General features: G+C 44.2%; 2 protein-coding genes across 2 annotated transcripts in view; one reads left to right on the forward strand and one right to left on the reverse strand.

The window, feature by feature from the left end:
- Positions 1 to 14,967, reverse strand: part of PELP1 (proline, glutamate and leucine rich protein 1) — a 30,287-nt gene extending 15,320 nt beyond the window's left edge. The window contains exons 1-5 of the mRNA XM_036769154.1: positions 14,690 to 14,967; positions 12,255 to 12,319; positions 11,675 to 11,780; positions 10,026 to 10,175; positions 9,784 to 9,855 (exon numbers count right to left, since the gene is read on the reverse strand). Coding sequence (XP_036625049.1) covers positions 9,784 to 9,855; positions 10,026 to 10,175; positions 11,675 to 11,780; positions 12,255 to 12,319; positions 14,690 to 14,929 — 633 coding nt within the window. The 5' untranslated portion in view covers positions 14,930 to 14,967. The remainder of the gene's footprint in view (positions 1 to 9,783; positions 9,856 to 10,025; positions 10,176 to 11,674; positions 11,781 to 12,254; positions 12,320 to 14,689) is intronic.
- A 1,971-nt stretch (positions 14,968 to 16,938) lies between these two features.
- Positions 16,939 to 27,011, forward strand: ARRB2 (arrestin beta 2). Its single transcript, XM_036768952.1, has 15 exons — positions 16,939 to 17,049; positions 20,384 to 20,414; positions 20,940 to 21,000; positions 21,178 to 21,222; positions 21,683 to 21,879; positions 22,585 to 22,644; positions 23,017 to 23,084; positions 23,479 to 23,614; positions 24,029 to 24,113; positions 24,509 to 24,581; positions 24,970 to 25,107; positions 25,743 to 25,826; positions 25,911 to 25,990; positions 26,124 to 26,178; positions 26,518 to 27,011. The coding sequence occupies exons 1-15, from the start codon at positions 17,027 to 17,029 to the stop codon at positions 26,591 to 26,593; spliced, it is 1,212 nt and encodes a 403-aa protein (XP_036624847.1). The 5' UTR covers positions 16,939 to 17,026; the 3' UTR covers positions 26,594 to 27,011.
- The last annotated feature ends 795 nt before the right edge of the window (positions 27,012 to 27,806 follow it).

The following is a 27,806-nucleotide window of genomic DNA, read 5'->3' on the forward strand; positions in this document are numbered from 1 at the left end:
GAATATCAATGCAAAAAAAAGTATGTATCTATGCACACATGCAGGGGCTCTCAAGTGCAGTTCTCACATGTTAGTGGATCATTCTGCAGATCTCTACGTAAAAGCCATTTTTACTTAACCTGAAGAAGTGGGGAAGGGAGGGAGGAAGGCTGGAAGGGGGCCTGTGGAGGGAAGGTGCCTGCCACATGGTTCAAGGACACATGAGGACCAGGACAAAGAAGACATGTGGGGGCTGGACAATGACACAGATAGAGGACGAGTGACAAGGGGTAAGGGGGGTGGGTGGGGGGCAGTGGGTCAGGTGTGTGTGCTTCCCCGACAGGGATGAACACTAGGGAGAAAGCTAAGGCAAAACAGACAAACCAGCAGACAGGGGCCGGTGGGTGGAGCAGGGCAAAGGTCTCTCTCAGTGCTGGAGGTCTCAAGCCAAGCACCCATTCTGGTGGTGGTAGTCTCTCCACATGCCCATTCTTCTGCTTTCACTTGGGAGGGCTTTTTAAAAAAAGTTTTTTTGGGGGGAAAGGGGTTGGGAGGCTGAGAACAGGAGCAGAATGAGAGCACAGTATTGTACAGTAAAGTTAACATTATTTTTTTAAATGCAGATTTATTTCATAACTATATAAAGTCAAATTTGCATACTGCAAATTTACATAAACTAAGAACTGACTATACATTGCATATGTAATATACGTGTATGTGTACGTGTACGTGTGTGTGTGTGTGTGTGTGTGTGTGTGCGCGCGTGTGTGTGTAAAACTGAATCTGATTTATGCCAGAAATGAAGGGTTGGAAAAATCAGGAAAATCTAGAAACATAATCGACCACATTAATAATAAGAACCCCCAAAAAATCATTATAGCAATATAGGTAAAAGTTTTGAAAGAAGAAAACAACTATTTCTGTCAAAAATGCTAGAAAGCAAACAAACGGGCCGTCCCCTATCATGATACATAGTACCTGAACAGCATCTCAAATAAAGAACCAGCATTATATGTAATGAGGATAAACTAAAATCCTTTTCAAAAAGATCAGAGTAAAGCAAGGATATCCTTTATCAGCCCTAATATTTATTTGATAATGTTAGAAATACTAGTCTAAAAATAGACCAAGAAGAAACAAAATTATCCCTTTTTTTGCAGAAAGTATGATGTGTACTTAGAAAAACCCAGAAGCAACTAAAAAATTAACATCAGTAAACAGTAACATCAGCAAAGTTGCAGGATATAAAATAAATCCACAAAAATTATAACCACTTTTGTACATTACCAACAAAGCCCAGACAGATGGGATAGAGAAATTCCATTTAAAATAACTAGAGAATGTATAAAATACTTAGGAGTCTATCTACTAACATATACACAAGATCTATATGACTATAACTACAAAACACTGTTTAAAGAAATAAAGGTAGGACCAAATAACTGCAGATACATAAATTGCTCATGGGCAAGCCAATATAATAAAAACTTCAATACGAACTAAAGTAATTCACTTATTCAGTGCCACCTCAATAAAAATAACAATGTAACACTTTAATAAATGAGAAAAATAAAGAAATTAAATGGTCAAAAATCCCAAGAGTAATAAATGAAAAAAAAAAAAAAAGGAAGTATCAGTACCAGATCTTGTACTGTACTACAAAGTAATCTTTAAAATGATTTAGTACTGGTAAAAAGAAAGGACAATCAACGGAACCAATTAGGTATATTATACACAGAAATAAAGAGTAGTGCAGTGCTGATAAATCTAAAGATCCCAGTTATTGGGGAAGGACTCACAATTTGACAAAAACTTGGAAAAACTTAATAGCAGTCTGGAAGAAATTAAGATTTAGATTAACACCTCACACCATATATATTGAGATAACAAATTACAGTAAAGAAGAAATTACCTCTCAGATCCATGGAAGGCAGCTTTCATGACTATATAAGCAACAGAAAGATTAACACAAGATAATATGGTCTATTTTGATAATATGAAATTAAAAAGGGGTCGCACAAGCAAATCTAATAGTTAAAGTTGGAAGGGAAACAGGCAAACGGGAAAAAAAACTCTCTGCAAGTTTTTCTGATAAAAATTTCCTATCCATGACAGATAAGGAATTCATTCAGTATTATTAAACTAAAAACCATTCTAATAGATATGTAGTCCAAGGATATGAACAGGCAGTTTTCAAAGAAAAAAGTAGAAGCTATCAATAATCATATGGGAAAAATATTTGAAATCACTAATAAAATTAAAGGCATTTTAAAGTTCTACCTCAAAACAATCAAACTGGCAAAAATGATATGTTGGAGGACTGCAGAAAGTCAGGTCACTGATGTACATTTTCTGGCACTGTGAAGTGGATCAATCATTCCTTTTTTTAAATTTTAAGACTCAAGCACCACCAGTCATTCTTAAAAGCAAATGTGTCCAAAAAGTTATTAAACTGTGCTTGCCCATTAACCCAGCGATGCTGGCCTATACCACAAAGAAATCAAAGAAAAAGGAAAAATATTTATAGAAGCTCTTTCTGTGGTGTCAAAAGAGCCAAAAAGGATGAGCATCCATTAATTGGGGAATTGCAGAAGAAATTTTCATGTATGAATATAACAGAACTCTACTATGCTATAAGAAATGAAGAAAGATACCATTTCAGGGAAACCTGGAGACTTGTGCAGTGTGATATCAAATGAAGTGAACAGAACTAGAAGAACAATTTATACAATAAGATTATCTAGATAATCAACTCTGAAAGATTTAAGAGCTCTGATCAACCTTGATTCCAGAGGACCAACATTTCCAGGAAGAGAAAAGTGATAGATTCAATGTGCAAATTGGGACCCAGATTTTTAAGACATAAAAATGTGGGAATCAGTTTTGACTATGCATATTTATTAAACTTTTTTTCCTACCCAATGTGTAGGGTGGTGGAAAGAGGGAAGAGAGAACTGAAGGAGTACCCATCAATTAGGGAATGGATAAACAAATTATGAATGTCATGGACTACTACTGTGCTGTAAGAAATGAAGATATAGTTTTAGAGAAACCTAGGAAAACTTGCATGCACTGATGCAGAGAAAAGTCAGGAAAATAACGTGTAACTTATGAGTTCTACAGCCACTTTTTCAGTCCCACAAGTTTGCCACCTCTGAAATATAACATCAACACTGCAAAAACAAACAATTTTGACAGACTTAAAGAAACTTGATCAACCATGATTCCAGTGGACTGATGAAGACTTCTACCCCTTTCCTGACAATGATATTCTGTATGTAAAATACGTAGAAACATTTTTGGATATGGCCAATACGGGAATTTGTTTTGCTTGCCTGCTTATTTGTTACAAGGGTTTTATCTTTCTTTCTTTCTTTTTTTCTTCCTAGTGGAAGTGTGAGGAAGGTAGGAGTGAAAAAATAAATGCTTGATAATTGAAAAAATTAAATTAAAAAAAATATTAACATGGGGAAGGCGAATGTTAGTAGGGGTTAGGTTAAAGTGCTTTTTGGAGGAAGAGAAGGTATTAATGGGAAGTGAAATATCCTACAAAGTTTCCTCAAAAAAAAGGAGATTATAGGAGTTCTGAGAACAAAGGGGGAGAGGAAAAGGGGAGGAAGGGAAAGAGCAGAAGAAGAGAACAGAACAAGTATACCTGAAAGTGGGAAGCAAAAAAAAAAAAAAAAAAAAGACAGAATTAGAGGCCTGGACATTAAAGGACCAAACCCCAAGCAGATAATTCTACATCCTTCAACCATGACTAACAAAATAGTACCTCCTTTTCTCCGCATCCATTGTATAGCTCCTACTATGTGACAGGCACTGTGTTAAGTGCTTTACAAATATCTCACTTAATCCTTACAACAATCCGGGAAGGTATACGCTATCGCTATTTCCATTTTGCAGATGAGAAAACTGAGGCAAACAGGTTCAGTGATTTCCCCAAGGCCTCACAGTTAGTGAGTGTCTGAGGGAGGATTTGAACCCAAGTCTTATCATCTTCAGGCCTAGCATTCTATCCATTGAACCACTTAGCTTCCTCTAATAGAGCATCAGGTTGTCCAGCTGAAAACTCTTCCAATGCTACCATTCCTACTATCCCGTCCCCCTCCAAATAAATCCCTCTCTATTTATATCAAACAAAGACTTGACATCTAAGACATACAGACAACTAACAAAATTATAAGAGGCCTATCTGGCCTCCAAGAAGACACCCCCCCCCCCCCACTGCTCTGCAGAGGTGGGGGATGATGGAACACTAGCAATGAGAGTTTTTCACAGGCTACAGTGAGTTGTGCTGAACTTTTTTTTCTTTTTTGGTTCTGGGAGTGGTAAAGTGGGTAGAGCAACAAGTAAACGAGGAAAATGGGAGTGATTTAAAAAGAAGATTCCCTATCACATTCCTCCCATTTACTTCACTTACTACAGTGTGTCTCCTCTTTACTCTGCTTCCTCCGTCTAGCCCAGCACCCGCCATGCCCCCCAGTACGTTACAGCAGGGAGGACAGGGCACCCTTCTTGGCCGCCACCACCGATTCTAGATTCTTCCTTTGTCCCCGGGGTCTGTATTATATGCATATTACTGATACCAATTCTGGATGAAGTGATAAGCCCCCCAGCTCATTCTCTCTATTTTCTCCAGGAGTTCAGCACCTGGCTCGGTCTTTCTCTACCCAAGTTCATGCTCTTATACAGAGAATCACAGATTTGGAGCTGGAAAGGACCTTTCAAGCCACCTAACCCTTACTTTACAGAAGAGGAAACTGAGACGCAGAGATTGTATTTTGCCCAAGGCCACATGGCTAACAAGTTCCTGCAGCAGGATGTAAAGCTAGGTGTTGCTGATGCCTAGTCCAGCACTCTGTCTACTAAAACATGTGGCCTGATAGAAGAGGTTCCAATATATATATTGCTATCCCTTCAAGTGGCCTAGACAGACACACAGACATAGACACACACAGCCAGCACCTCCACTTTCTTTCTTCTCATTCTTTTTTTTACCTCCTCCCTTAGGCCTCATTATTCCACTGAAACCACTCCTGCCAAAGCTACCAACATCTCTTGTCATTCCAATGGTCTTTTCGATCCTCATCCTTCTTGACCTCTCTACAGACTTTGACATCGTCCATCACTCTCTGATACCTGAATGATGGAGTCTTCTCAGTCTTCTTGGCGGGTTCTTGAAGCATGTTACAACTACTAACCTCTCTCTCTAGAAAAAGGTCCACCTCCTGTCATGCCTCACAATGTCCAGTATATTATACCAGGCAAGGAACAGACATCCTTCTTGCCTCTTACTGTCAACCCCAGAACCCCTTGGGTGTCCCCCAAGGTTCTGTCCTGGGCCCTATTCTTTTCTCCTTTGATAGTACTTTGCTCGATGATCTCATCAGATCCCAGATTCAATTATCTCCATGCGGATTTCCAAATCTGTTTGTCCATCTTTTCCTTTTTATACTAGCCTTTCTCCTGACCTTCAGTCGCCCATCTCCAGCTGCCTACTGGACATTGTGAACAATGTCCCACAGACATCTTAAATTTAGAATGACAAAAAGGCTTACATTCTATATAAGACAATGCATCCCTTCCTTCTTTCCTTCTATCCCTTGCTGGATTACTTCTCATGTCTCAGTCCCAAACCTTGGGTGTCCCTCAAGGCTCTATCCACAGACCCTTGACCCCACATTAAGAACTCTTGTTCTAAGTTCTTTTTACATATGTGACATCCTATGATTCTACACTTGGTTACATAAAAACAGTAACATCATGTATTGCCCAATTAGCAATAAAGTGAAATAAACAAAACATTCCAATTCCCTGAGCCTTCATTAGTCCAGCTCTCCTGTAGTGAACAATTTAAAGACAGAAGGGTCTTAGAAATAAAGCCTTGCCTTTTTGTATTAGAGATGAAGAATCTGAGGCTTAAGGAGTTAAATGGCTTGGCTAAGATCACTTAGTACAGAGGTGTCAAATTGATACCAATACTCCTTAGTTTGAATAGATCCAAATTAAAATGTAAACAGGAAATGTTTCACAAAATAAAAATGTAATATAAAATATTTAGTAAATAATATTAATTTCAATAAGTTAACAGAATTATTTCTAATTTATTAATATGTTGCGCATAGAGATTCATTTCTATTTCAATTTGACACCACTGTCTTTTAGTGCTTTAACACAGTAACCCAGGGCTCCTGACTATTCATCCATTCCTTAAACCCAAATCACTCTGGCACTACAGCTCTCACTGACTGGGCAACAATAGGTCCCAGGCCAAGTCCCACCTGGTGGTCACTGTTTGGGCTCTGATGGCTCAGAGTGAGTGTAAATAGCCAATTGTTTCTGTTTTGGCCAGAAACCCTGAAGGTCTTCCCTTCCCAGACTGACAGGTAGAAGGGGCCATTCTGTGCCTCATTTCTTTCCAAATGAGTGTTGCCTCAGTGAAACCGAGAACTGGGAAAGACATTAGCTTAAAAAGGCCAAGGTTCCCCACTGCACCCAAGGCCATCTCCAGTCATCCTGATCTACACCTTACCACTGGACCCGGATGGGTCAGGAAGAGAGTAAGGCTGGTGACTTTGTACAGCCCTCCCCTACTTAAATCCAATTCACTTGCAAGTCATGGCAACACATTCTTGATGTCATGGTCCTCTTTGAGAATGAAGGACAAACTACAGCATCCCAAACTACCTTTTCTCTAAACACCCACCCTCAATGTTCCCATAGGATCGATTATCCTATAGAGTTCAATGCCACTCCATAGACCTGTTCAATAAGTTCCAATGGCTTACTCCCTCTAGGATCAAATACAAACTCTATTCTGCATTTAAAAGCACTTCCAGCATGGCTCCAGCCTGCCGTTTTTTGGATTTTTACAAGATACTCTAATTCGCCTACTCTACAATCCAGACAAACTGGCCTTTTTTTGTTTTCTTTCAGAAACATTCCATTTCCTGTCTCTGTGATTGGCTGCTGCCTCATGCCTGTAAAGCATTCCTTCCTCACTACCTCTTAAATCCCTATTTTCCTTCAAAGTTTAACTCAAGCAATACCTCCCACATGAGGCCTTTCTCAACACCCCCAGCTGCTACTGCCTTCTGTTTCTCTAATTACCTTGTATTTTCTTTACATATATTTTCTACATTTGTATATATGCCCAGTTTCCCTCCAATATAATGTAAGCTCCTTAAAGCCAGGGACTATTTCAATTTTTGTTTTTTCATCCCGAGTGTGACAAAGTACTTAGCACCTAATAAAATGCTTAATAAGTTCTGTTAATGTGTTGATCTCTATGCAAATGATTCCAGATCTATACATCTAACTCTAATCTCTCTCTTGTGCTGTAATCCCTCACCACTAATTGTCTATTGGACAGACTGAATTTCCCAGATGGAGGTCCCACAGGTATCTACCTCAATCTTAACATGTCCAAAACAGAACTCAGTCTCTTTCCCTCAGACCTAGCCCTCTATCCTTACTGCCCTGTCTAATTAGAGCTGAAAGTACCAACATCCTTCTAGACACTCAGGGTCCCAACCTCAGCATCATTCTCAACTAGTCCCAAGCTCTCCCAAATCCAATTAATTTGTAAGAGTGAGTTGTGAACTGATCCAACCATTCTGGAGAGCAATTTGGAACTATTCCAGCAATACCACTACTAGGTCTACATCCCAAAGAGATCACAAAAGGAAAAGGACCCACATGTACAAAAATATTTATAGCAGCTCTTTTTGTGGTAGCCAAGAATTGGAAATTGAAGGGATGTCCATCTATTTGGCAATGGCTGAACAAGTTGTAGTATATAAATGTGATGGAATACTACCATGCTGTAATAAATGATGGGCAGACAGATTTCAGAAAAACCTGGAAAGACTTACATGAACTGATGATGAGTGAAGTGAAAAGAACCAGGAGAACATTGTACACAACAACAGTAACACTGTATAATGATTGACTATGACCGACTTAGCTATTCTCAGCCATACAATGATCCAAGATAACTCTGAAGGATTTATGATGAAAAATCTGAATACAGATTGAAGCAAACTTTTTTTACTTTTTTTTTGTCTACTTTTTTTTTTACAACAGGATCATTGTGAAAATGTTTTGCACGACTACACATATATAACGTATCTTGCATTGCTTGCCTTCTCAATGAGGCAGCTGGGGAGGGATGAAGGGAGAGAATGTGGAACTCAATGTTTTATTTTTTTTTCCTATTTTTTTCTTTAATTTAATATTTTTAGTTTTCAGCACTGATTTTCACAAGAGTTTGAATTACAAATTTTCTCCCCATTTCTACCCTCTCCCCCACTCCAAAACGGCATACATTCTGGTTGCCTGTCCCCCAGTCAGCCCTCCTTTCTATCACCCCACTCCCCTCCCCATCCCCCCGTCCCTTACTTTCTTGTAGGGCAAGATAAATTTCTATGCCCCATTGCCTGTATATCTTATTTCCTAGTTGCATGCAAAAACTTTTTTTTTTGAAGATGTTCTTAAAACTTTAGTTCAAAATTCTCTCCCCACTCACCCTCCCTAAGAAGGCAAGCAATTCAATATAGGCCACGTGCATATCATTATGTAAAACCCTTCCACAATACTCATGCTGTGAAAGACTTAACTATATTTTGCTCCTTCCTAACCTATCCCCCTTTACTGAATTTTCTCCCTTGACCCTGTCCCTTTTCGAAGGAACTCAATGTTTTATAAACAAATGTTAAAAACTGTTTTTATATGTAACTGGGGAAAAATAAAATACTAATTTCTTTAAAAAGAAAAAAAAGAAGATACTACTAAAAATAAATAAAATTAATTTTTAAAAAGTGATGTCTGGTCAAGTCTACCTCCATAACACCTCTACCATCCACCTTGACTATTGTATCAACCTCTTAACTGGTTACCCTGCTTTCAGCCTCTGCCCTCTCTAATCCACCTTCCACAGAACTGCCAAAATAAATAATCGTCCTAAAACAAATCTGACATCAGCTCCCATTCTCAGGGACCTCAAGTAACTCTCTATGGCTTCCAGGATAAAATACAAATTCTTTATTTTGTCATTTAAAACCCTTCATGGTCTGGCTCTAGCCTGTCTTTCCAAACTTACTCATATTACTCCCCCTCACATAGTCTAGGTTCCATTTAGACTGGCCTAATTGCTGTTTATAGTACTTTGTACTTATTAAGTACTTAATAAATGACTTTTTCATTCATTCGGAATCAAATAATCTTTCTCCAGACTCCTTCTTTCTGTATAGACTGTCCTCCATTCCTAGAATATACCTCTTTCTCATTTCTGACTCAGAATTCCTGGTTTTCTTCAAGGTTCAACTCATTGGCCTCCTCTGATAGGAAGTTCTTCCTGATCTGTGTAGTAGTTAGTGCTTTCTCCATCTTTAAATAATATTTTGGTTACATGCTGAATCTCTCCACCTCCTTCAGCAAGGAGATGTAAGCTAAATGAGAAAGGGATCATTCTCTGTTTTGTCATTGTATCCCCAGAGCCTACCCTGGTACCTTGGCTAAGTGTCAATGGGTTTGGTATAGAGAGATAATAAGAGCCACTGGCAAGTTTTGCAGAAGGGGATGACTGTAGCCATTGGTAACAAAGACCACTCTAGAGATCAACCGAGAGAAACTGAGGTTCTGGTCAAGAGAACTGGAGTCCAGAGAGTGGTGCTGAAATTCTCACGTACAACATCCTTGGGGAATCAGTGGATTACTTATGAAATTTACAGCATGAGAGGATAGAATCACAGAACTAGCATAACTGACTGGAGTGGTGGCAGAGTGGCCACAGTCACTTACTCTGAGGGAGCCACAGGCCCGGGGGAAGTAGGTCATGCAGGCCTTCATTCCCTCCAATGCTGACAGCTCACACTATGAGAAAATAAGAAGAAAAGTGAGGAAGAGCCTCTCCCACACCCTAGTGCTTTCAAATCCCCACCTGAACCCCAGTACCCTCTAAGTCTTCATCCCCATTCCCTGCTTCATCCATTCATCCTCCCCATTTCACCTGTGAGGCCTTACCCCGAGGGCATAAACCCTACCTCAGGTTTGAGGCCCAGCAAAGATGTCAGCAGGCCAGGCAAATGGTTTGTGGAGATGTCTCGAGAGAGCTCAGGGAGCTGGGCTGAGTATCGGAGCAGATCTCTCAGAATGGCCACAGCCAACTCCATAGTAGGGGCTGGGTCCTGGGACTGAAAAGCAAGAGATGGAAAAGAAAGATGAGGCCAGGGAAAACCCATGTTCTTACTTCCTAAAGGGAAAGGACAGCACAAGAGGTTTTAGGAAGAATACCAGGGTCAATCAGAAGAGGCAACAAAGTATAGTTAGAAAAGTTCAGAATTTAGAGATGGTTAGTCAGTCAACTATCACTTTATTAAGCATTTACCATGTGCCAAGTGATATCAATACAAATACAAACAGAAAGACAATCAGGACAGTCCCTGACCTCAAGGGGCTTACTTCTACTGGGAGAAGACAACATATTGAAAAAAGAGAAAGACTGAAAAGGAGAGCCAGGAGAGACAAAGGCATACATGGAATAGTAGAAAAGAATCAAACGTTTGTAAACTTTCATATCCTTTCCCAACACTGACAGAGCACTTTCTGGCTGCATCTGGGTTGGAGAAGCTGCAGGCTGCCTAGTTTCCCCTTCCCCAACCACATCTCAACTCTTTCTAGCAAGTTATTGCCTTCTGAAAATGACCAGCAACATCTCCCAGACTGAAGTCTGAGTCTTTGCATCTCTGTAGTGATATAAAGTTTGAAAAGGGCTTTTGTTGTTATTGTTCAGCCATGTCTGATTCTTCATGACCTCATTAGGGTTTTCTTGGCAAAGATACTAGAGGGGTTTTCTTCAGCTCATTTTACAGAGGAGGAAACTGAGACAATCAGGGTTAAGTGACTTGCCCAGGAGAACATAGCTAGTAAGAGTCCAAAATCAAATTCGAACTCAGGAAGTTAAGTCTTTCTGACTCTAGGCCCGGACTCTATCCACTTTGCCACCTAGCAGCCCATGTGATCCTCACAACAATTCTGGTGATGTATACTATTACCACCCCCACCACCCCTTCACAAATGAAAAAAACTGAGGTTGAGATTGACCCATCTAAGGTCATATAGCTTACAAGTGTCTGTGGCAGAATTTGAACTCCAGCCTTCCTAACTTCATGTTAACTACTCCTTTCACCATTCCACATTGCCTACAGACATAAAGCATCAGCTTCAACAGGACTCTTCTCCTTATTGCTAAGCTTGCTAGGTCACACCCTTCCTAAGACCAGGAAGGAAAAGAAGAGTTTAGATTTCAAAGTAAGTGGACATCTTAACTGTGGAAGAACAAAACTCAACCCTTTTCTCCATCAGGCTCCTACCAGTCTATAGGAGGATTAAAAAGTCAGCAGAGATAAGAATGTTAATAAAGGAAGCAAGCCAAGATGGAGATTAAAATGGGATGTGTTTTAAGGGAGTTCATTTTATATAGCCAGTAATAAAGGTCAAAGAAGTTAAGTAAATGCAATGGCTAAGTATGACAGCAAAGAGCTGAAAACAGCAATCTTGTCCCATGATCGCTTCCTGTCTACAATGGAATGGGTCTTATTCCTTTACCAGATTCTCTTCCCATAAGGAATCCACCATACCCAGGAAATAAGCGGGGTAGGGGGTGGGAAAGAGGGAAGGAGGACAAGCTTACCTGAAGGACATGCTGAATACTACGGAGCCAGGAAACACTGTGCTGCTGGAACGTCTCAGTGGGACTCTCCGCCACCAGCAGGGAAAGCAAACACAATCCCTCAAACCTGGCAAGAGGATGAGGAGGGGCAATGTCTGAGAGGATGGGCTAGATTCCAGAAAGTGATACTTCCCTCTCTTTATCTATCTCCTGGGACTTAAGTCCTAACTCCTAAAGGATGTGAGAATGGGGTTGGCAGAAATTGAGAAAGAGCTCCAGCCTGAGAAGCAAAAGTTAAAGAGATACTCCTGCTTCTTTTAAGAAGGCCCGAGTATTAATGTACAACTGGAAATGGGTAAGAAGGTAATATAATTAGATGCAAAATTTAACTTCCAGTCAAGGAAGTTGTAAAAACCAGGAAGGCGGCTTCCAGAAGAAGCCACTACATCCAAGATATGGAAGCAGGGAGATGGACAAAGTGATCTCATGAGGAATTAGGAGGTTCCTTCTTGAGCTCCAATGAAAATGAGAAGGATGGGGATGGATATGTGGTTGAGTTGCTGGACTTGAGGTGAAGGATAAAACTTGGTAAAGGACTCACCGAGTCTTGATGGAGCCAAGTCGGGCATTACTGAGACCCACTAGTGCTCCCACAGCTGAGAGGTTCTATGGAGAAAAAGAGAAATCAAGATTAAGCAGAGGAAAGGAAGTAGGAGAACCCACGTGGTATTACTTCTCTATCATATGAAAAGTCCCAACTATTCCAAAACTCAATATCCTAGCTCTCACCTATAAACCCAACTCAATTCTCCCAGAAGCCATCATATGAAGACTTCTATCCATTGATGTAGACAGGCCTTGGCCTCTTGCCTCAAACTGATAAAACTCTTTAGCTTCATGCCTCATTCAATTCAATATGTATTTACTAAGTGCCTACCATGCTTAGTGTCATGGGTTATATGAAAGAAGCATGCCACAGCCATGTTTTTCAAGGAGCTTGCCATATTGTTTGGAAGTGCAGTAGGGGGCCTTCAAGATAATTATATGAAAAACAATTTTTGAAAAAGACTCAAGAGCATATAACTAAGAATCCCCAAAGAATAGTAAAAGAATCTCTGAGAGATCAGAGGTCAGGTCACCTAATCATCATGGTAGGCTTTATCTAAGTTAGGCAGAAGGTTGAGGATTTACATAAATAATGTGGGGAAAAGGGGAAGTATTCCTGGTGAGGAGAAACAAAAGAAGCAGATGGAAGAATAAATTTGGTGTCCAGGCAGGTAGTGAGATTGGTTGGTGGTTGAAAAATGGAAACAAAGTGGAAGATAAACAAAGAGGGGACAAATTGCAAATGGTTCGGGATGCCAGGCAAAGGAGACTGTGCTATAAACATAACACTGTAACAGGGAGCTGTCAGAGGTTCTTGAAAAGGGGAAAGAAATGATGAAAATGGTATAAAAATGGTCTCTGGTCGTGGTGTAGTAGGTGATTCAAAGTGGACAGGATATAAGAGAGATGATGAGTTAATCAATGAATCAGTGAATACTTACTATTTGCTAGACAACACTGAACTAGACAGTATAGAAATACAAAAAAACAAGGCAAAAATCTCTGCCTTCAAGGAACACAAAATCTTAGCACAGGAAAAAACACATAAATATGAAGATTACCAATAACAATAAAACACAGTATATAATCAAGCGACAAATGAATTGTAAAACAAATGCCATAAGAATTTGCAGGAGGAAGAGAACAATGATAGTTGCTGCAGTCAAGTAAAAGGTAAGGTGAGCCACAGAGGTAGAATCTGAAGGGAGAGGTGAGGAGAAGGAGCAGAAAACAGCATTCCAGCCTAGGGGAACAATCAAGTGCAAAAACTCAGAGGTTTATATAAACTCTGAGTAACGCAACAACAGTGACTAGACGTGAACCACTTAAAAGCTGAAATTGAGAAATATAAGACAAAAAAAGGACACTGGCGCCAGGCTGGGAAAAATAATTCATTAAGGCCAATTTGGGCTTTGAGCAATGGACACTGAGTAACAGCTTATGAGCACTTAAGTGACAATAATGAATGCAATATTAAAAAAAGACATTAGATGGATTCTATAGATGTAGAGAAACTGGTGACAGTATGACAAGTTACAAGATTCTTGTATCACTTCAGATATAAGGTAACATGGGCCTAGCCCATGAGAGTGGGAATGCAAAGAAAATGGTGGCGATACAAAGAAAAAAGTAAATTCAAGAGCAAATAGTCTTCTAACTTGTCCTACTGCCTCTAGTTTCTCCCTCCTTCTGATCCACCCAGATTCATCTTCTTTAACACAAGACTTTGTGATAAATGGGATACGGATAACAATGGAGAAAAGAATCATACTTCCAAAATGACCGAGTAAGAGTCAAAGATGCTTCTAAAACATAGAGCCAGGGTAACTGAGAGTACAGTGGTATCAGAGAATCGGTGACTTTAGAGGGATTCACAGTAAGACAAGTAGCACTGAAAGGAAGGGGCCACTCATTTTATGAGGAAAACTAAGGCTAAGATATATAAAGAGGCTAGACACTATGGGGAGGTAGCAGAACTGTGTCCTGGGCTGTACCATGTTGGTTGAAAAGGAAGATACTAATTACAAGTCCTTTCAGTGTGAGATGATACTGAAAGATACTGTTGGAAAATATGGGAATGGAAGTCTGGGGAGGAACGGTCCCTATAGATGATAATCTGAGAATCAGTACAGAAAAGAGAAAAACCAATCAAGACTAGCTTTCCTCCCAGCTTCCGCAGGACAGGGTTCATCTCCCTATTCCTTACAACGAACCTATTATCTAGTAGGGATCCTCCCTACTTCTCTCTTTTACCTGGGCATCCTCCCGCCAGATTTCGCCCCCAAAGTCCCCCTCGGAAGCTCACTTGGGGGCTGACCCCACCTCTAGGGCTACCTCAACCCAGCACCACTCTCGAAAGCTCACCCTGCAGGGACCCCCTCCCCACACTTCCCCCCGAACCAGGACCCGCCCACCGGCGCTCGACTTCACCTGGGCCCCGCCCATCATCCCGTGCAGCCTCAGCAGACGCACGAGCCCCGGCACCAGCGGGGCTGTGGGGGGCGAGGGAGGGGCGGCAGGCCCGGCCCGAGGCTGCAACAACCCAGATACGCTCTCCAACAGCAGCATGCGGAGACGTGACCCAGGACCTGCGGCCGGGAGACCGCCTGCCCCGCCCGGACCCCCAGCCCCAGAACCTGTGGGGCTCCCGCTCAGCACGGCTGCCGCCATCTTCGCCTGCACTCTTGGCCGCTGCGCACTGTGATGATGTCAACACGCTGCGACTGTGCGGCGGGAGGAAGGGGGAGGAGGGGACTAAGGCATGCGTACTGAGGAGCAGAGGGGGGCCTGGCGCCACCGAGAAAGGAAGAGGCTGCGCGTGCGCGTTGAGGCTGGTGTGGGACAGAGCAAGGATGGAATGCGTGATTTAATTAATATTGATGAGTATTTTCTCGGAGGGAGGCGAAGGGAAACCGTGCGGGGGGGGGGGCTGAGGGGGGGGAGCCCTCCTTTCCCCCTCAGCATAGGATAAGTTTTGAGTGGGCCCATTCCTTAGCCCAACACCACCAGCTTTGTAGCCCTCTAAGCGTGCTGGCTTGGGATCAGGGTGGAGCCTGGAATTTAGCTGGAGGAATAAAATAATAAATTGTTTTATAATTTACAATTATAATATATTATATTTATATATAATTATAAGATAATAAATTATTTATTATAAAATAATTTAGAGTCTAAATCATCCTTCCTAAAGGAAATCAACAAAGTTGATACACAAAGTTCCCTTGCTTTACTATCTTTATACTCCCCCTAAGTCTATTAGACCGAAGGCTCCTCAAGAGTATTATGAATTTGCCTGGGTGTGTGTTCCTCCATAGTAGTCAAAGTACAACCTGAATTCAGAAGACAATCTTAGGAATGTATCAGGGAATTCGGGAGTAGAGGATCCTGAAGCAGAGCCTTGGAAAACAGGGTAGGCAGTGGGAGACACAAAGGATGTGATGTAGAAGAATCATAGACTGTTAGGCATCATAGAATTGCAAGCCATCTTAGAGGTAATTGCTTCCATTTGTAGCACAAAGGTTTGCAAAGTGCCTTATGTATGGTCTCATTTTTTCCTAATAGCAGCCCTTCAGGTAAAAACTGCCTACATTATCTCCACGTGGAAAACAAGGCACAGGTTTGAGAGAGTTTGAGACTTGTACTTGGTCATGGTGTTAGAGGCTGGTTTGGAATCCAGGTCTCCTCTGACCCAAAATGAAGCGCTGTTCCCACCATACTTTGCTGCCTTTCTAGGAAGAGACGTAGCATGGAGATCATTTGTAATTAAGTGCTAGATTGTGATAGTTGCAATTGCTGGAGTAATTCAGAAAAAACCCAGCCATTTTGTATAGTAATTCGGATTCGTATAGTGATTTAAGGTTTACAAAGCATTTTCTTATCGTGAATGAGGCAATGCAAATGTTAATTAGCTCTGTTTTATAGATGAGGTCATATGATCAGAAAGGTTAAGGATTTCCTTAACATAGAGATAATAAACGAATTGCAAACCGAAGGCTCCCGATTCTGGATTAAGAGGTCTTTCGCTGTCTGAAAGCTGGCTTTCCACCAGTTTGTTAAACAAATTTTCTATGATTCAATTAATGAATGAAGATGTGGTGGGGTGGATGAGTATGGAGGAGGCAGGTGGGAAGAGATATTGAGCCAAGGGGGGGAGGGGCAGAAAGTACCGAGACATTATATGGTAGGGTATGGTGAAGGCCCTCGGGGAAGATACTCGTTTTCAGCGGCTCGAATGCATGAGTGTTGAATGTACACCATATGTACATCCCTGGTCCTGCGATCACTCATATCCTGGGAACCAAAGAAGGGTTAGAGAAGGGAAGAATATCCATTCCACCAATGGGCGCGTGAGCCTGAACACGAAGAGCCAATCCCCGGGCTTGTGTGGCCGAGGCGGGGATGGGGAACGGGGCGATGCCTCCCTTTCAAATGGGGAACCACATAGCTGTCTGGAATTGCGGAGAGGCTGGGAGAGGGGAGGGGCACAGGGGCAGAGAGCGCTCCGGAGCAGTTGCTGAGGAAGCACCAATCAGCGCTTGGCAGGGAGGTGGGCTGCGCTTCACCGTCTAGTCACCTTGGAGAATTGGCGATTCGGCCGGGAGAGGGAGGGGCAGAATCCCCCGGCTGACGCGTCGGACCCGGGTTCTCTGGGATGGGGAGGGGAGAGAGGTGGTGAGGCGCTTGCGCAGTGCTGGCGGGGAGGAGCTGGGCCAAGCAGCGGGCGAGGAAAGCTGTGAGCTACTAGCCGGGAGGACTGCTGTGCGCACCATGGGGGAGAAAGCAGGGACCAGGTAAGTGGGATGAGGTCTGCAAAAGAGGTGCATTGCTCAGAGCCAGGGTTTGCAGAATGAGTGGCTGCGGGCTCCCTGGATGGAGAGCATGGGGAGGAGAGCGGGGACCGGGCGCCTGGGGAATAAGGATGGGAGTGGGGGCAGGGGCGCTGGAAGGACTGGGCTTGTGGGTCCATGGGGGATGTGAGGTGGACGGGAGCAGCATGCATGGCACACTAAAACGAGTGAGGACTCGGGGCCTGGAGTCTGCATTCCAAAGGGACGGGGGGGAGGGGGGGGCAGTAGACGCCTGAGCCGTCTGGTGGTGGCTGAGATGCTGGGACACCAAGAGGAGCAGCAGGTGGCCTGTTACCCCCGGGGATAGTGCATGGAGAGGGAAGCCTGAACCCGCTGGGGAGAGACAGCCCCCCTCCCTCCGTCTCGTACCAAACAAACAGGAAGTCGCCTGTACAGTAGTCCCCCGCCCTGGAAGAGTGCCCTCTACCTGCATCCTAGCCTGTGATACCCACATATTTTGTCTTCACCCCCCAAGGATTGCTAGAGGCAGCAGCTTTATGGAGGAGAAGAGTATATATGAGAGACTGAAAGCCGATGTTGCTGGCATCCCACCCTAACCTGCTTCTGTGTCTCTGGTCCCCAGCACCATTTGACTTTAGCATACCCTCTTCCTACATAATTTTAAGTCAAGGCCCCTTGCACCCTCTGTACCCCAACTTCTGTTTTTTGGACTCCAGTAGAATCCACTTCCTGTTGTGACCCAATACCCACTAGAGACCTAGAGCTGTTGGGGGTGGATGACTGTTTCTGGTAGGAAGGGGAAAAAAAGGTCCAAAAAAAAAAAAAACCCTAGAAGAGCTGAGAGTATATCCTAGCAGGCTGATCTGTCATATCTCTTGCAAATTGATAGAAAATGGGAGTCTACGTTCCTGACTCCAAAGCTGAATGTTTGGGTTAAGGGGAGGAACAGTTCACAAGGGCAGGCCATGGGATGTGGGTGTGTTAGAATCCCAAGAAAAAAAAAAGGGAAGTGGTTGATTTGAGACTATCCCCCTTTTTTGTTCTGTGGCGTGGGTTTTTTGGGGGGAGTGCACTAAGGAGGGGACTGCTGCTGACATGGCACAATTTATCACACATACCACCACTACCCCTTCTTTGAGCCACAGGAAATGGACAGAATAGCAGGAAATGGAGGGGGGGGGCACCTGCTTCTGCTGGCCCTCCCCTCTAGGCAACTCCCTTGATCTCCCCCAGTCATCTTCACCACTCTCCATACACGTGAACTCCTCCCAAGATTGGGGCAATTAACGACATTCAACAGCTCAACTGAACAAATGTTTATTAAGCTCCTATGTGCCATAAAACACTCGGCTCAGTCTTGATGGATAGGAAATCACAAATGAAAAATAAATAGTGCCTGCTCTCAAGGATGGATTGGAATCCTCTCTTGGGCAATGGCTTTTGCCCCAATAACCAGCATCCAGGTAAATACCATCCTGAGGCCTCTAAGATGACAGGCTCATAGAATTTAGAGCTGCAAGACTTAAGAGATAATCTAGACTCCCTCCCTTTGCAGAAAAGGAAACAAACACAGCAACTTACCCCAAATCCATATGCATATTAAGTAGCAGACCTAGGATTTAAAAACTAGTCCTTCGACACCAAATAAAATGTGCTTTTTAAAAACATGCCATGCTGCCCCTCCCTTGATTTAATTTGGAGGGGGGGGGCAGGGAGAGGGGCAGGCAAACAAAAAGTACAAAAGCATAGATACCCCTTGGGTCTTTGGGGGAACATCAGAACAGGGTTCTTTCCATGACAACCAGGGGAAAACAAAGGGTGGCTAGCATTTGTTCAGTTATATCCAACTCTTTGTGACCCCACTTGAGGTTTTCTTAGCAAAGATACTGGAGTGGTTTACCATTTCCCTTTTCCAGCAGCTCATTTTACAAATGGGGAGACTGAGGCAAACAGGTTCAAGTGACTTGCCCAGGGTCACACAACTAGTAAGTGTCTGAGGCTGGATTTGAACTCAGGTCTTCCTGACTCCAGGCCTGGCCCTCTATTCACTGTGCCACCTAATTGCTGGCTAGCATGTTGAAGTGTCATTCGACTTTTCTGGAGGGGCCAGTGTGGGAGAATGGGAGAAGGGTTGGTTCTCAAAGTTTTCACTTAATGGACTAAGGAAATCTGACCTTCGGGAAGTTGAGAAAGGAAATGGGGAAAAGCTTGAAGTGGTTATAATTCAACGTTGGCCATTTTAGGTTTATCCGAGAAGCATTTATGAGAAACAAGAGTGTCTGAGGGGTAGGTAGGAAGGTGTCTCATCCAGAGAAGAGGCAGACCCCCTTGGCAGTTGCTATGAAAAATAAATTCTAAACAATGCCATGTTGGGGCCCCAAAGACTTCCTATCCTTAATCCCAGGGTGAAGTCATAGCCTAAAAGACTGCCTTGGAAAACTGTTAGTGGAACAGGACCATACCTAGGTAGTTGGGTTCACATGGTGAAAACCTGTAGTAGTTAAAATGATGGACTTGGGAGTCAGAAAAACCTGGATTTGAATGCAGCTTTCAATACTGACTATACATCTGACTGTGGGAAAAATTACATCCCCCTCACTTTCAGCTTCCTGCTCTTTAAGCTGGGGACACCACCTCCCATGGTACCTACCTCATAGGGTTGTCACAGCAGTCTGATTTCAGCAACTGCTGTAGCAGACTACATCAAGGGGGAAAGCAGAGGAAAATGGCTGGGCAATAAATTGAAATGCCAGGTGGTCACTATTACAGCCCCTTATCGGTACCCTTGAGGGTGAGTCAGCCTCTAAAAAGAGGAGAGCGAATGTGGTTTGGATTTGGGGGGTGGTGGTTAGACCTAGATAATGATTTATGAAACCGATAGCTCTGCGCTTGGTGGAGTCTTCCCTCTCCTGCTCGGGCTGGTGAAGAACAAATGAAGGTAGGGTTGGGTAGGGAGAGGTGGCAGGGGCCTATCCAACTGCTCTGACAGTTATTTATAGCTGTCACATTAAAAGAACCCCCACCACCACCCTGCTGCCCAACTCCCATTCCTTCTCACTTAGGAAAGGACTCATGAGGAACAACTAAGTTAGAAAGGGACAAGGTGGGTCTGGATGGTGCCATAGTGATGACCTTCCAAATCCCATTAACTTCTGGTCCAAGGTTGGGGCCCCCTTGGGGAATCTGGGTTTCTTGGAGAGGTGAAGAGGACAAAGAATGAGGTATGGGTTTGGAATAAGGGGCAGTCTCCCAGGGTAAGGTAAGGGAGTCCTTTGGCTCTCCAAACATGATTGTGTTCTCCCCTTTGTTTTGGTAGGGTCTTCAAGAAGTCAAGTCCTAACTGCAAGGTGAGGCCCCTTGAGCCACAGCTCAAAGCTTCTTGCTCTTTCCCAATCTCCTTTCGATAGTCTCATCTTCCCACAAAGGTTCCCCAACCCCTCCCCCTACTCCCCACTTCCTGTCATATCTGAAAGCTGACTTCCCCTTCCTTCTTGCCACTATGACAACATGCATGCCTGTGTATGTCCTAGGGAAGCTGAGAGTAGGTGTTAGTAGGGGCAGGTGCCTTAGGCTCTGGGTCAAAGGGGAGAAGAGGAAAGCCTAGGCATCCAGGCTATGATCTGTGTACCCCATTCCAGGATCCCTAGTGGAGAGTGAGGACAGGCCTGGAGGTAGCATGTCCCTAAGGTCTTCTTTCCTGGGAAGGGTCTTGTTGGAGTCAGGGGTACTAGGCAACTGTAGGGGAACAGGGAGGGGATTTGAGGGCATCCATAAGAAATAGGGATTCAGGGAAGGTTGAAGACGGGAGGGGATTCCTTCTTGGTACCACTTGATTTTGATACCTTGCCTTACCCCCTTTGCTTTCCTGCCAGCTGACAGTGTACCTGGGCAAGAGGGACTTTGTGGATCACCTGGATCGAGTAGATCCTGTGGGTGAGTGGAAGAGCAAAAGCTCTGACTGGGCCTGGACACAGAGAAGAGGAAAGCTCCTGGGGCAGGGCTTGAGTCTACGTATTACGTTCCCTCTCACATCTTTAAGTGCCCAGATAAGGTACAAATTAAAGGGAGGGACCAGGCAAGGTCAGAGTAACCTGTGGGTCTCCTTTACAGATGGAGTGGTGCTAGTGGACCCAGAGTACCTGAAGGACCGAAAAGGTGAGAAACCTCAGGAACTGGAGGCTTTAACTAGATCAGGGGGGAGGGGATGGGGGTGGGGAACTGTGGCCCACCAGGTCCTTGAGTGTGGCCCTTTGACTGAATCCAAACTTCATAGAACAAATCTCCTTAATAAACAGATTTGTTCTGTAAAACTTGGACTCGGTCAGAAGGCCTAACCCAAGGACCTAGAAGGCCTGGAGGCCTGGGTTTCCCACTGCTGAATGCAGGAGGGAGTGGAAGGAGTGGGAACTCCTTAATAGAATTAGTAATGGAACAGACAGGGCAGGTGTATGACGTTTTTTAAGACTGTGTAACAGAATTTAAAAACGAACCTAGAAAGACAATGGCAGAGGGTCTTGCTAACTAAGAGAATCCAAAATGGGCTCTTTACAGGGAAGGGAAGATTTCTTTCTGACATCTTTTTCTCCTTCTCCTACTCCTCCCTACCCACCCATAGTATATGTGACATTGACTTGTGCCTTCCGATATGGTCGTGAGGATCTGGACGTTTTGGGCCTGTCATTCCGAAAGGACCTGTTTGCCGCCACATACCAAGCTTTTCCCCCTGTCCCTGACCCACCCCAACCCACCACTCGCCTTCAGGAACGACTGCTGAGGAAGCTGGGCCAGCATGCTCACCCCTTCTCCTTCACAGTGAGGATTTTTTTTCACCTCTAGCCCTTCAACACCTTCTTGCCTATCAGGATCAACCTGATTCCCTCTCTACAGCAAATCCCTTAGAACCCCTTCCTCAGGGTGGCATGGAGCCTGCCAGTATGTGTTTGGGAAGACTAGAATACCTCATTGTTAGCAGCCTTGGGATATAGACATAATAGGGATATCTGAGGTTATCTAGGGATAATAGAAGAACAGGTGCCCAAATATTGTCCAAGCCAACACTCTCCCTGCCAGCGTTCAGAGAGCCCTTCAATGGCTTTCCTCCTTACTTAATTACTCCAACGGGAAAGGCAGCTTGATATAGTACATAGAGGGCTGGCCTTGGAGGTAGGAAGACCTGGATTCAAGTCCTGCGCCTGAGGCAAACTGGTTTTCTGATGCCAGACAAGTCACTCTCTGTGCCTCAGGCAACTCTCTGAATGTAAGATGCAGAGCAGATGTTGGCTTGCATTAATAGAGTTGGTTTCCTTCCCAGGAATTCCCTACATTCATGAAGTCAAAAGTCCAGTCCAAATTCCCCCATCCAGATGGGGTTCTCCCAGCCCTTCCTCTTATCATTATCATAGTTTTTGTGTTTTTTCCAGAGAAGGAGTTATAGTCTCAGACACTTGGGGAAGGATTTTTTTCCTTGGGGGAGGGGAGGGTCAGGGGAAACTTGCCACCTTCCTCCCACTCTCCCAGATTCCACAGAACCTGCCCTGTTCTGTCACACTGCAACCTGGACCTGAGGACACAGGGAAGGTAATGGGAGCAAGTTGAAGGGTGGGGGTAGGGGTGGGTAGAAGGGCACTGACCGAGACCTGAAAGGCAGCATTAGGAAACAGACCATAAAATGAAGCAGGAAATGTTTTTTAAAGGGTATGGAATGGGAAAAAGGATAGTTAGGCCTGTTGACTAATGATCTGAGAGGGGGGTATGGGGTGGGGGGGTTAAGGGTAGCAAAGAAGCTAAATTACGATTGGAAGGTCTGGTAGGGAAGATACGGATAGAAGAATGGTAAGATGCTGACAGGTAACATCCCTCAACACAGACTTAGGAGGCAGGTGGGGGGAGGGCCAGTGATTGAGGTGCTGTGCAGAGAACTGACTCTAGCTTCTGCCTCTTCCCATTGAGGCCTGCGGTGTAGACTTTGAGATTCGAGCCTTCTGTGCCAAAACACTGGAAGAGAAAATCCACAAGAGGTGAGGGGATCGATACCACCCGCCTCCTGTCATTTCCCCGTCACTGTTACTGTTCCTTGTGAGGTGGGAGTCAGCATGGAGATATCGTGGATCTGTTGAATGCTTTCCCTCTGTTGGTTATTGCCAGTTTATCCTGTATATGGCTTGTTTGTACCTAGTTGTTTGCTTGTGGTCTCCTCAGACTGTGAGCTCCTTGAGAGCAGGGATGGTCATTTACTTTTCTTTCTATTCCCCAGCACTTGTAGCATAGCATCTGGCACATAGTAAGTGCTTAATAAATGTCTGTTGACTGACTTAGTGATCAGGTTGGGGAGAGATGGCATCTTGGAAAGTCAGGGGAATTCACTGACTACCAACACTACCACCTATCCCACCCCCTGATTTCCTGGCCTAGGAATTCTGTGCGGCTGGTGATCAGGAAGGTACAGTTTGCCCCAGAGACACCAGGACCCCAGCCCACTGCTGAAACTGCTCGAAACTTCCTCATGTCTGACCGATCCCTGCACCTTGAGGCCTCACTGGACAAAGAGGTGAGGAGAAGAGGAGAGATCGTAATCATAACGAAGGGACCTAACACTCCCAACAGGGAACTTTGTGGGATGGGGGACAGATGACAGGAAGGAAAAGAAGAAAATATTTCTAAAGCAATTAGCATAGTGCCTGGCACATAGTAGGCACTATATAGATGCTAGCTATTATAATAATATTTCAAGGACAAGGCCTGGATTGAAGGCCTGCCACAAATGGAGCTAGACTAATGGGGGAACATAGTATGATGTACATAGACTGAGAAAATATGGTGAAGGTCTTTTTCTATACCTTTGAAGAAGGGAGTTATCCATTTTTGATAAAATAGATCCCATCAAGGATAGTGCAGAGCATCTCTAGAGTTTGACAGATGATGAGATAAACTAACAGATTCCTCTCCTTGTCCTCTCTCCTAGCTGTATTACCATGGGGAACCACTTAGTGTTAACGTCCACGTCACCAACAACTCCACTAAGACCGTGAAGAAGATCAAAGTTTCTGGTATGAAGTGAAGAATGAAGGCCTATTGAATAGGAATTGAGGGAGGCTGGAACTGTAGAAGAGATATTTGGAAGGGGCCCTAACAAAGAATGTGAGGAAGACCCTGCCTGAGACAAACCAGGCAATGTTGAGACGAGAAGGGGATTTTGTGGGAGAACTTTAACAAAGGGCAGACCGGGCTGGGGACCCCCTTTATGAGGGTGGTGGATCAGAGAGGCAAGAAATTGGGGAGACGTGGCTAAAGTACAGATCCGGAATGGAGAGGGGTAGAGGGAGGGATTACGAGCTGTCTCCCCATCTTTTGGGGGTGCTGTGACCCAATTTCTTTTCCTGTTCCTCATTCTCATTCTTTTCCTGGTGCTTTCTGCTGGTGATTCACCTTTTCTCCACCACAGTGAGACAATATGCTGATATCTGCCTCTTCAGCACTGCTCAATATAAATGTCCAGTGGCTCTGATAGAACAAGAGTAAGTGATAGGGCCCTCCCCAGTGGCCCATTTCTTGGGGGAAAGGAGAGATGGCAAGACCAAGGATTCTCCAGGCTGGGTGGGAAAGGGAGGGACTAGTTTGTACCTAGAAAGGGGCAAGGAATAATAGAATCTTGAGTCATCCATCCAGCCTGTGCTTTGAATACTTTGAATGATGGGGAGCTCACAGGGTAATTGCTCTAATTTCTACAAAGTTCTTAGAATAAATACCTTCTTCCGTTGTAAGTACTACCCATTAAAGAGTGGTGACTAGTGTCAAATGAGTAAATTTTAGTGGCTGTTTGGAGCTCTGAGAGCTGGAATTGAGTTGTGCTCTCCTCTCCAGGCCCAACATTCCTTACTAAACAACCACTCTTTCTCTTTTCAGTGACCAGGTGGCTCCCAGTTCCACATTCTGTAAGGTGTATAATATAACCCCACTGCTCAGTGAAAATAGGGAGAAACGAGGACTTGCCTTGGATGGGAAGCTCAAACATGAAGATACCAATCTGGCCTCCAGTACTATGCAAGTGGGCAGGGGGAATCCTGTTTGTGTTATGCCTGTTCTATATTCTTAGCTAGTTCGTATTTTGTTTCTTCCTCCTCCTTATTTCCTTCCTCTTTCTCATTTTTCTTGCCTTCAGCCTGCTTGGGAACAGAGCTGAGGCTACATTTCCTATTAGCCTCTTGGTAGAAGCTGCTGCAATTCAGTGAAAAGTTTTTTAGAGTGAGAATTTGGACACCTGAGTTCTAATCCAAGCTTTGTCAATCTGGGGAAGTAATTTCATAAGTCAGAATTTATGGCTGGAAGGGACCTTAGAAATTTCAGCCCCTAGGAAGTGAAGCCAAGTGCCCAAGGTTGTAGATGAGTAAATTGAAGAACATAACTGACCTGTTGGCTCCCCATTTTCTCAGCCTTCATGCTCTGCCCTGTCACAGTAGATGGTTGAACTAGCTGGAAGATCCTTCCAGCTCCAGGTACTATGTGTGGTTAACTCAAGCCCCCAAATCCACTGGAAGCTTTCCTTGTAGTCTACATTAGGCCCTCCTGAGGCGTAGAGGACAGTTAGGGGTGTGAGAGGGGCAGGGGCAGGGGCCACTCCACCAAGTTGGTGTTCATCCATGTTCTTAGACCTAGACTAAACATCTTTCCCCTCGCAGAGTGAAGGAAGGCGCGAACAAGGAGGTGCTGGGCATCCTGGTGTCCTATAGGGTCAAAGTGAAGCTGGTTGTGTCTCGGGGAGGGTGAGTACTGCTCTTCTACTTTATTTCTTTTCCCTGGTGTCTGTAGCTACCTGTCTTTTTCCCTCATACTGTTTCTTTCTCTAGGGATGTTTCAGTGGAGCTCCCCTTTGTCCTAATGCACCCCAAGCCTCATGACCATCCCACCCACTCCAAACCTCAATCAGGTAAGATTCCTCCACCAGCTCAAGCCATTTCCAGGAAGTTGTTAAAGGAATAGAGTAGGAAAGGGCTATAAAGAGGAATTTATTCTTCTCTTGACCCACCAACTAACTGTTCATCCCCTTCTATTCCATTTAGCTGCCCCTGAGATAAATGACCCAGTGGACACCAATCTCATCGAATTTGAGACCAAGTAAGGAAGACCTCTGCCTTTACCCCTCCTCCCCCTACCTCCATGGAAAAGGAAGAGGACTCCTTTTTGCTTTAAGTCTACTTTCCTCTACCCTGCTACAGCATCAATTCCCTGCCCTCTCTAATAATGGGTGGGGGTAAAGGGAGAAGAAGATTCGGAGGGATGAGGCCTCAACAATACCTGGCTTAGTGAAGAGGCTGCCCAGCAGCTCAACCCTGTCACTGCTAAATCTCCGTGTCATCTGTAGCACCAGCACTCTCGCTTCTTTCTCTTTTGGTTGGGGTGGTGGGGAAATCTGGAGCCTCTCTATCTCATGCCCTCCCTCGCTTCCTTTCCCAGCTATGGCACAGATGATGACATTGTGTTTGAGGACTTCGCCAGGCTTCGGCTCAAAGGGATGAAGGATGAAGATTAAGATAACCAATTCTGCTAGGGAGGGAGAGTGGAAGAGGAGAAATGAGATGCTGGGGGGAATAAGAGCAAGACCATGCTTCCTATTCTAATTAGGGTTCCATATGTCCCCCCAGCATAAAAGCACTGTACACAATTTTTGGTTGAGGCTGGGCATTAATTTTAAGCTGCAGTGGCCCCCTATAGCAGCAGGCTGTGTTTGTATCTCTATTTGGGGTGGTTTTTTTGGGGGGGGGAGTGAGGAATAATTGAGAAGAGAGAGAACCCTCACCTTCCACACGTATACCTGTCACTGCCTCTATTGAACCCCTTCTGGATTGTAGGACCCCTTTATTGGTAGGGGGAGGAAAATGGTCCCCTTGGGAGGCAGGGGAATTGCTATGGATCTAAGCATAAAGGAGAATAATTTTTTAAACCTGAAAGTGTATGTATTTTCTTTGACCTGGAGGCTAGTAAAAAATTATGGGGGTGGGGAAGAGGTGGCAGTAATACTATTTTACTTTTGTCCTTGAGAAGACCACATGATCAGAATTTGAAAGCACAACAGCCCTGTGACGTAGGGAGAAGAGAAGAGGTGCACGGTTGAAGCCCCAAGGGTCACACAGGCAAACGAGTAGCAGACTCAATTCTTCTGAATCTGAGGGCAGTCCCAACATAGGGTGTGCTCATACCTTAGGATTGGGCATTCCGCTCACCAAGTTCAGAAACTCAATTTCATCACTTCCTCGGAAGGATATCCTTTATATAGCTAGAATATATTTGTCCTTTTCATCTCTGACGTTCCTATGGGCTCCCTGGCCCGTACTGGACTATCCCTGTTCTCTTTGTGTGCTAGTGACAAACCAACAAAGCTCTAATTTTACTTTTTCTAGTTTTCGTGCTGGGAAGAAAATGAATGTCTTACCACCGACTTCCAGGTGGGCAAAAAGACAATCTGTGTCCAGTGCCAGACCTGTGATACTCAGTGACGATGAGGGTTTTGAAAAGGGGAAATGTAGAACTATGTATGCAAGCTACCTTAACCAAAAAAGCCACACGCATCCTGAGAACCTACAGCTTGTTTTAAAGAGGTCTCAGTCAGTCCTAGAGCCCAGAGTTCATCCACTGTGAAACCAGGCTATCCTAGACTGTCCCCGACCTGCCTTGGGGAGGCACAGATCACAGGATGCTGGTTCGAAGGATCTAACCCCCTCATTTCTGAGATGAAGAGGTGACAG

The sequence above is a fragment of the Trichosurus vulpecula genome, chromosome 7 (assembly GCF_011100635.1).
Source record: "Trichosurus vulpecula isolate mTriVul1 chromosome 7, mTriVul1.pri, whole genome shotgun sequence".
Taxonomy (NCBI): Eukaryota; Metazoa; Chordata; class Mammalia; order Diprotodontia; family Phalangeridae; genus Trichosurus; species Trichosurus vulpecula.